Source organism: Daucus carota, chromosome 3, assembly GCF_001625215.2.
Source record: "Daucus carota subsp. sativus chromosome 3, DH1 v3.0, whole genome shotgun sequence".
NCBI classification, from domain to species: domain Eukaryota; kingdom Viridiplantae; phylum Streptophyta; class Magnoliopsida; order Apiales; family Apiaceae; genus Daucus; species Daucus carota.
Genome location: NC_030383.2, coordinates 1,586,503 through 1,595,712, shown reverse-complemented (window position 1 = coordinate 1,595,712; position 9,210 = coordinate 1,586,503). Strand labels below are relative to the sequence as shown.

The following is a 9,210-nucleotide window of genomic DNA, read 5'->3' as shown; positions in this document are numbered from 1 at the left end:
GTAATAGTTGGCACAAAATATTTGAAGAGATTTTGTGTTTCTTAAGTTTATATAAAACAAACAAACTACATAATCGTAATTTTTATCGTACTACGACATGATATGGTTATGAACGTTTAACTCAAATTTATTTTTCAGATAATTTCACTTTATTTCCATGGTTACTTTTCATGTTTGTAACTCGAAGTCTCGAACCATAAATAAGCGATATCGTATTTTATCGTAAATAAATAAGAGTCCGTTAGTCGTTAAAAAACAGCAAAAAGTAAATGTAAATTAGGTTAGAAGAGTAAGAAAAAAGGGGCATTTATCCAACAAATTTCTCGATTTCAACCCGGTGAATCCAAACACACCAACACTGCTCGTAACGTCCCATCTATTAGCCCTAGCTCTGCTTGCCCCACCCCAATCTCCCCGCCGGCGTTGCTTCTTCACACACATCGTCTCTCTCCCTCTCAATCTCTCTGTCTCTCTCTGGTACTCATCGTCTCTCTCTCTCTCTCTCTCTCTCTCTCTCTCTCTCTCCCTCTCCCTCTCTGTTTGTCTCTCTTTTAATTAGCTGAATTGATGATCGATTAGTGTTGAATTGATTAATCCGTGTTGATTTTGATGACGTTGCAGCGCAATTGTGCTGTAATTGTGTGTTTTGGTGTGGAGGTGATTTCGGTTTCGGATCAATTGTAACATGCTACTGTAAAATTAAATTAGAATAGATTGACGTGGCTATTGATTATGCAGTTGTAGTAGTGATTATGTTTAGGTCTTTTGCTATGCAGTGTTGCGATTTAATGGTGGTGTTGTGCTGTTAATTGTAATTATATGATTTATTATATTTTAAGTTGCATCGATTATTTGCCATGTGGAGAATGTGGTTTTTAATTGCTTAAATTTTTTGATGTTATGTCATATGTGCTTATAGTGTGTTTACATTGTATATTTCAGTGAAGCAACATGGTATCGAATGTTTGCTTCCTTAAAGTTTCTTAATTGTTTAAGCGGAAATATAGGCTTGTAGTCACGGTGAACATCTGGTTGGATTGATTTCTTCTTGTTCTATATACTAAACACTACTTTGTAGGAATTGTACCTAGAGTAGCGAGTATATATTTGTAGCTATAAAGATTGGGATGTAGGCATCCTCAACTCTGTGTATATTATGGAAAGTGATGTTTAGAACTGAATGTCTGTTTTGGTTGGTGACAAACAGAAATGGAGCATGGATCTGATAGCGAGGATGATAAGCCCTTAATATTTAAGAGGAGTAACACGTCAGTAAAGCAAAACCAGGCCAAGCCAGATGTCAAAAAATCATCAGTGCAGAAGCCTGATGGCAAGTCGGGGAGACCAATATCTGATGTACGGTCTACCAATGGTCATGATTCTAATGTTCAAAAAGGTAAAACAGTTCCCTCCACCAAGGGATCACCTGTTGTATCGCCATTGGCCAGCCCAAAAGCATCGGTTTCATCGTCCAAGGCATCACAAGTGAAGCCGCCTGTGGGAAGTACAAAAGCATCGACTTCTGGGGCTGACCAATCCAGACAAAATTCTCAGCAGAACAGAACTGCTATTGTTAAAGCAGAGAGGCCATCTGGAATACCTAAGGAGGAACCAGACAGTGGCTCTGAGGATTCAGATGATGATAAACCATTAAATTCTAGACTCCCGGTTGGAGGATCCAAGGGAAGCATTTCTGAGGTGAACAGAAGGCCCAGCAGTTCTGGTCCTGCTGCGTTAGCAAAAGACCTAGGAATAAAGGAGGAAGATTCGGAGGATGATATACCATTATCACATAAATTTAAACAGAAGTCAAATGCCGGGGAATCTAGCAATGCATATGATTCTGATGAGGGCAAACCTTTTGCATCAAAACCTCGGCAAAATGGTACAAATGTCAAAGATAATGTTAAAAATCCCTCTACTGCAATAAATAAAAGACCCTCTGCTGAAGTCAAATGTTCAGGCCAGTCTCCAGTGAAAAAGGCGAAGCATACAGCTGCATCTACACCAGTTAACGGTAAGAAAGTAACAGTCAAAGCAGAACCGAAAAAAGAAGCTGATGACAGTGACGATGATAATGCTACTATCAGCCAGAGAGTCAAGAAGCCAGCCACCCCAATCAGTAAAGCATCCGATAAAAAGAAATCAGCAGTCTCTGTTTCTTCTTCACTTAATAAAGTTAATAAGAATTCTAAAAAAATCACTAAAAGCACTCAATTTTCGAAGTCTTTGAAGGTCCCCCCTGGCTCTGGTGAAGGTCAGAAATGGACAACCTTAGTTCATAACGGTGTCATTTTCCCTCCTCCGTACAAGCCGCACGGGGTTAAGATGCTGTACAAAGGAAAGCCAGTTGACCTAACTCCTGAACAAGAGGAGGTGAACCTCCATAATTTTCTTTCATGATCCAGTTACTGCATCCTTTGTGTATGTTACTTAAAAGCTGCATACTTATCATTTACAGGTTGCAACAATGATTGCTGTTATGCAAGATACTGAATACATGACAAAACCTGTGTTCAGAGAGAATGTCATGAATGACTGGAAAAAAATACTCGGAAGAAACCACATAATTAAGAATCTGGATGACTGTGATTTCACCCCAATCTATGAGTGGCATCAGACTGAAAAGGAGAAGAAGAAACAAATGAGTGCAGAAGTGAGTGCATTTTCTGCATGTTTTCTAATTTTTAGCTTGAAAATGTTACTTATTAGTTGAAATACCCCATATATGGCAAAGTCATTCTTCAAGAGCCTTGGTTTTACCTGAAGTAGAACATATCCTTGATTCATCTTTTTATTAAAATATTAATAGGTATCATAGATATTCTTGTCCAAGAAACTTTTTTTTCATCTGGACTGCGTAAACATAACTGGTATTTGTAGTAATGGTATCTGTGGAGAGATGCTGCAGCATTCATAGAGCGTGAAATGCAGTCTGCTTTCTAGTGAAATAATTTGTTGCTGTATCATTACGAGATTATCAGAGAATATTTTTTGGGGGAGTTCTTAAACAATAGTTGCTGTTTATCATGTGTTCTTATACCAACAAGGAGCAGTGTTTGGTAATTCATTTTATTCATGTATTGATGAAGAGGTTCGTTTGTGCAGGAGAAGAAAGCAGTGAAAGAAGAGAAGCTGAAACAAGAGGAAAAGTACATGTGGGCGGTCGTTGATGGTGTCAAGGAAAAGGTTACCTAGCTTGGGTGTCTTGTATTATTGTGCAGTGTGTAGTATTTAAGTTTATGCATTAAGTTTCAATAAAAAGTCTGTTGACAGATCTTTAAAACTGTCTACATTTTAGTTCTAATCTTAGAGGAAGGAATCACCCCATTCTCCCATCATATGTTCTTGCATCAGGAAAGGAGTAGCATCATACTGTTAAATAAGAGCCAAATGCCTTGTCTGATACAACTACTTGGACTTGAGTGCAGGTTGGGAATTTTAGAGTTGAACCACCGGGGTTGTTTAGAGGCCGTGGAGAGCATCCAAAGGTTTCTGGCATTATGATTTACCCACTAAGAATATAAGCAGATCAGCATACATACAATATCATGATATAATTTATTCCTTTGGTATTCATGCCTTATTTTCATTATTTACTTATTAAAACACTGAATTATTTTTTTTCCAGATGGGAAAATTGAAAAAGCGTATATCCCCAAGTGACATTACTATAAATATCGGAAAAGATGCTCCAATACCAGAATGCCCAATTCCTGGAGAGAGGTTCCGCCTCTTCTATTATTTATTTGTTTTTCCCCATTGCATCAGAAGCCACTTCAGTGATGTATTTTTTCGTGTAATGTTGCTACTTTGTCGTTTAACAGCTGGAAAGAAGTTAGGCATGATAATACTGTTACTTGGTTAGCCTATTGGAATGATCCAATCAATGGAAAAGAGTTTAAATACGTGTTCCTAGCAGCTAGCAGTTCCTTAAAAGGACAAAGTGACAAGGAAAAATATGAGAAAGCAAGGAAGTTAAAGGTATATTAAACAACTTTTTGATGCAAATTTTTGACAAGCTAGCGTCTACCTGGGTTGGATGAGCTAATCGCCAAACCTAATTTTATATTTGACTTCTCCAGGGGTATATTGAGGGCATTAGAACAGCTTACACTAAAGATTTTTCTAGTAAAGATGTTACAAAGCGACAAATAGCAGTGGCAACTTATCTGATTGATAAACTAGCTCTGAGGGCAGGAAATGAGAAGGTATAATGAATATGATTGTACATACCTGAATTTCTCTCCACTTCCTATTTACCTACAATTACTTTGGCAAATATGATTTTGGGTAACCGTAAAAGTTCTGCTAACTAACTGACAAGGCTTTTTTGAGGACATAATTTCAAGAGAAAATATCTTGGTCCTGAATCACTTTGAGCAAATATTGCAATATACTTAATAGTTAATACATAGTAATTAATTCACCAAAACTTGCTCGCCGCAAGTTATGTTTATATAAAAAATATCAATCTACAAGAATTATACCAGTGTTTGGGGTTCTGCAGGATGATGACGAGGCTGATACTGTTGGTTGTTGTACATTAAAAGTAGAAAATGTTGAACCAAGCCCTCCAAATATTTTGAAGGTAAATGGTTTCTATCCGCTATTACTGTTTTTTGAGTATATACTATTTACTAAATTTAGTGTATCGATACAGCTTCAAAACAGTAAAAAAGGACTCATAGTTTTAGGGAATGTATCTATATCTCTATGTATAATTATGTATTGGGGTTTTGTAGTATCAAAAAGCTAAGCTTCATGTTATATGAGAGTGGATTCGATTTAACAGAATTTCTTTGATCTTTTACAAGCTTTGACAAACTTCTCAGCTCCTTAAACTTGATACATGTTGTCACTAAATATTCCTTTGATGTTCCAGCTTGACTTTCTTGGTAAAGATTCTATTAGATACCAGAACGAGGTCGAGGTTGAAATCCCTGTGTTTAAGGCAATTCAACAGTTCAGAAGTGGTCAGTTCACTGCCTACTTATTGGGACAAAAGTTGTTGATATTTTTTCTTTTCTCAGGATTGCTGATTATCTCATAATGTTGTATCAGGGAAAAAAGGTAGTGATAATCTTTTCGACAAGCTCGACACATCTAAACTGAATGCCCATCTAAAGGAATTGATGCCCGGTCTTTCTGCAAAAGTCTTCCGTACATATAATGCATCCATAACATTAGATGAGATGGTAAGATGCATCTACAATTTACCGAGCCGAGAATCTGGCAGTCTTTACTCTTTACTTTATGTTGCAGATTCTTCTGCAGTCATGCACGATATTTTTGAAAGTTTTCTTTCGTGATCTTTATATTAAAGTGTCCATGTTAGCTGCACATTGTTCTGAAGAAGTACAATTTCTGTAGGGTGGGGAAAATTGAAGTGTCAAAGGAAAATCCTAATGAGGGAAGGATTAAAATATTATGATAGGTGATGGTGGTTGGCGTAAACTGCTAATAGGAAATGCAAATGAGCAAACTTCATGTGCGAATGAATTGATCATAACAGGATATGTGGAATGGAATGAGCTGAGTTCAAATGCTTGAAATATCAACAAAATGACCTAGTAATTCATACTAATATTCCCGTAACTGAAGACAACCAGAGTCTATAGGATTGAGGTTGTGCTTTTCTGAGAATTGTTTAGGCTATAAAGCTTAAGTTGCTTCAGAATTTTAAGCAGTGTGTGATATTACGGGATGTCATACAATGTAGTATATATGGTACTAAACTAGGGGGTAAAACTCATGAAAATTTTATGCAGTGGGCTTTTTTTATAAGAGTCATCATTAACTTGTGAAACTTCTTTACATGCTAATTAATAAATATTATTTTTGTGTAATATGCAAGCAGCTAAGTTTTCATGTATCTTCCGAGAAGATACACAAACTTCAAGTCTTTAGACATATATAAATTTTTGTCTATCTCATGATCTCTTCCCCACCCTGTAACAGTTAAACAAGGAAACAAAAGGCGGAGATGTTTCTCAGAAGGTTGCTGTTTACCAGCATGCCAATAAAGAGGTAAAGGGTGGTTGCAATTTTTTATATGCAATATCTTAATGCTTTGTCAAGCTTCATGTCGTCATGCTTGGTTGCAGGTAGCAATTATTTGCAATCATCAACGTAGTGTCTCAAAGTCCCATAGTACACAAATGATGAGGTTGGATGAGAAGATAAACGAGCTAAAGGTAAGAACCTTTTTATATATCAATTTATCTGCATGACTTACCTTCAAAAATTATGAAAGCAATGTAGCTACCCAATAGTATGTGCTCTCTACCTCGGCTTGATTTCATGATACCGTGTCACTTCAAGAGTTGGTGGTAGTTTGACTTCCCATCTAGTTTCATCTTCATGATGTATGAGAACACTTCTGTCATCTTCTGTTCGTGCATGTTTTTATATTGATGAGTTTAATCATATTACCTATGTACCATATAAAGTAATAGTAAAAATTAAATTACAAGCTGATTATTGTCCCCTTATCATATTCTTTAAGTGGTCAACTGACTTGTTCTTGTTCTCAGAATCTTATTGAAGAGCTGAAAACTGATTTAAGTAGGGCAAAGAAAGGGAAGCCACCACTAAAAGGTTCTGATGGGAAGACAAAGAGGAACATGAATCCAGAAGCGTAAGGGCATTGGTCGTTATATCACGTGCAAACTGGCTTTGTTAGATGATATTACTTAGTTGCTAACAAAAAAACAAAAAACTGCAGGATAGAGAAGAAGATCGCTCAAACCAATGTAAAGATTGAAAAAATGGAGCGAGATAAGGAAACCAAGGAGGATTTGAAAACTGTGGCGTTGGGTACATCAAAAATAAATTATCTTGATCCTAGGATTACCGTAGCTTGGTGCAAGCGGTATGAAGTTCCCATTGAGAAGGTAAAGTTGCTGAAATAAATGTGAATGAACATCTTTAATATTTCATGCACTAGAGTTTTTTTTTCCCTTGCCTGTGAGTGTCAATACATACGTACACACACTTTCAGATCACTGGTCTGTGCTGTGGGCAACTGGGTGTTCCTTACCTATCTTGCATTATAATGTTTTCTTGGTAGTGCTCCTTTCTAAATCAATTGCTCTGGCTGTTCTGTTTTATGCTCAATTTCAATGCAGATGTTCAACAAGTCTCTTCTGGCAAAGTTTGCTTGGGCAATGGATGTTGAGCCGAGCTTCAGATTCTAACTCTGTGCCGACTCAGAACCCCAACCTTTCCTCTTTGACCCCGTTTCCCCCTTATTTTCCATTTTAGTTATACATTTTTTTTAATACATATATTTAACTGCGGAAACTTCGTGTTGTATTGAGTAATCTGAATCAATATGGCGAGTTGCCTCCCTGTATCCGTTTATTTAGATTGCTCAATGTGTAAAAGCAGCTCTGAAGAATTGTCTAATAACAAAGTACTACTTGTAATGACATACAGGGCTATTACCTAATTCCGGAGGACTCATATTTTAGCTGTTCTACTAATATATTAACCGAGGTGCAACTCATCCCAATTCGAAAGCGAATGTAGTTAAGTGTAGAAATAAGGTAATGAGGTTGGTGCCATTCAATATTGGGACCACAAACTACATTGTTTTAACTGCTTGGATGTGGTCTTGGTGATGGTTAATCGATTGTCTGAGTAGTTGCTGGTAAAGAGTTGTATAGTTTGGTTGGTTGTAGCTTGCAAAGGTATGGTTAATTTTCCGAGTGTAGTTTGCTGGTGAAGAGTTGGAGTGGTGTAATTTTTCAAGTGCAGTTTGATGGTGAAGAGTTGGAGTGGCGGTAGAATGAAATGAAATGCGTGTGTTTTAGTGAAGATGGGTTAAACGTATAAGATATTGTAAATTATAGTAGGGCTGAGCATTCGGTTCGGTTAACCGAATACCGAACTGAAATTACCGAAATATTTCGGTTTTAATTCAGTTATGATTTTTAGTGTATTTCGGTTTTTTACCGAATTAACCGAAAAAACCGAAAAACCGAAATATTTAAAATAAATATATATTATATTATATACATAAATGTTTGTGTTTCTATACATCTTAATACTATCTTATATGATATACTTATATTTTATAACTCAGTTCAATTAAAAGTTAAAACACCCCAGCTCGCTCACCAGTGTCCATACCAGACCTCACTCTTTCGAGGAAATGGTTCATTTTAGAGAAACGTTTCTAACTTTCGAGCAACTTTTTTGGTAAATGAAATATCTGATAATCATAAAATTAAATAAATATCAAAAAATTAGAAAAGTTTTTTTTAATAAAAAAAATGCAACAAAAGAATATAATTTAAAATAATATTTCTTAATATTAAATAAATACCATAAATTTCTGCTTACTAATTGGAGCCTTAGTTTTATATTTAGAAACATAACATTTGTAATATCATTAATAGATAATATAATTGTGTTCTATGTGTAATTTATTTTATTATATAAGACAAAATACAATAAGAATGCTCGGGAACTTCTTTTGTAAATATTATTAAAATAATGATGTCTAGCGAATTATAACAATATTTTGTATATCATAAATTTGGATTAATAGTTTGTAGAGAAAAAGAAAGTGCTAAAGATGAATGATAGATAATTACATTGATATATTTGAAGTAAGAGATGATATGTGATTCTAAAAATAAGTTAAGAAATTTTCAGGAGGATTTCGATTGTGTTGGTTATAATGGTTGTCTAAATTAGATTTTTAAGACATTATATAAAATTTATTGAATGCGTAAGAAATTTTGTATTTATGGTATTAATATATTGATTGAATCTATTTTAAAAATAGTATATTATTAATATTTCAAGTAGTTATAAATAAAATATATTATTTTAATATGATAATTGATTAGGTGAAATTTGCTACAAATATGTAGTGGTTCGACAAATATACATACACAGGATTACAAGAGTATGGCTAAATTTATAAATAATGGAAAGTATAGCGTGACATTTTCATGTGATTATCTATTATTTTTTATTTTTGATATGCCAACTCATTTTTGGCTAAGAATTTTTGATGGTTGGAGAATAATATTTTGTAGGAAAATTGTTGGAAATGCTGTAATTAATTCACATCATTTTACTTAAATCAATCAATGATGTTATAACTTATGACATATAATCATTAACCTTCATTTTTCCCAGTTCTCCCAAACTACTTACATTTTGAATTCTTACTTTTCATATGCACACTTTCAA

At 35.0% G+C, this 9,210-nt stretch overlaps 1 protein-coding gene across 1 annotated transcript; it reads left to right on the top strand.

Annotated features, from left to right (window-relative positions):
* The first annotated feature begins 260 nt into the window (after positions 1-260).
* Positions 261-7,453, top strand: LOC108214425 (DNA topoisomerase 1). Its single transcript, XM_017386415.2, has 16 exons — positions 261-477; positions 1,208-2,376; positions 2,462-2,656; positions 3,109-3,189; positions 3,432-3,491; positions 3,632-3,726; positions 3,828-3,984; positions 4,086-4,211; positions 4,511-4,591; positions 4,886-4,976; positions 5,065-5,198; positions 5,962-6,030; positions 6,108-6,197; positions 6,537-6,640; positions 6,728-6,896; positions 7,131-7,453. Exons 2-16 carry the CDS (start codon positions 1,210-1,212, stop codon positions 7,197-7,199), a joined length of 2,688 nt encoding a protein of 895 aa, XP_017241904.1. The 5' UTR covers positions 261-477; positions 1,208-1,209; the 3' UTR covers positions 7,200-7,453.
* The last annotated feature ends 1,757 nt before the right edge of the window (positions 7,454-9,210 follow it).

Coding starts and splice junctions, on each gene's coding strand:
- LOC108214425 (XM_017386415.2), top strand. CDS start 1,210: ATGGAGCATGGATCTGATAGCGAGGATGATAAGCCCTTAATATTTAAG. Junction 4,592..4,885: donor GCCCTCCAAATATTTTGAAG/GTAAATGGTTTC, acceptor TTGATGTTCCAG/CTTGACTTTCTTGGTAAAGA. Junction 6,198..6,536: donor AGAAGATAAACGAGCTAAAG/GTAAGAACCTTT, acceptor TCTTGTTCTCAG/AATCTTATTGAAGAGCTGAA.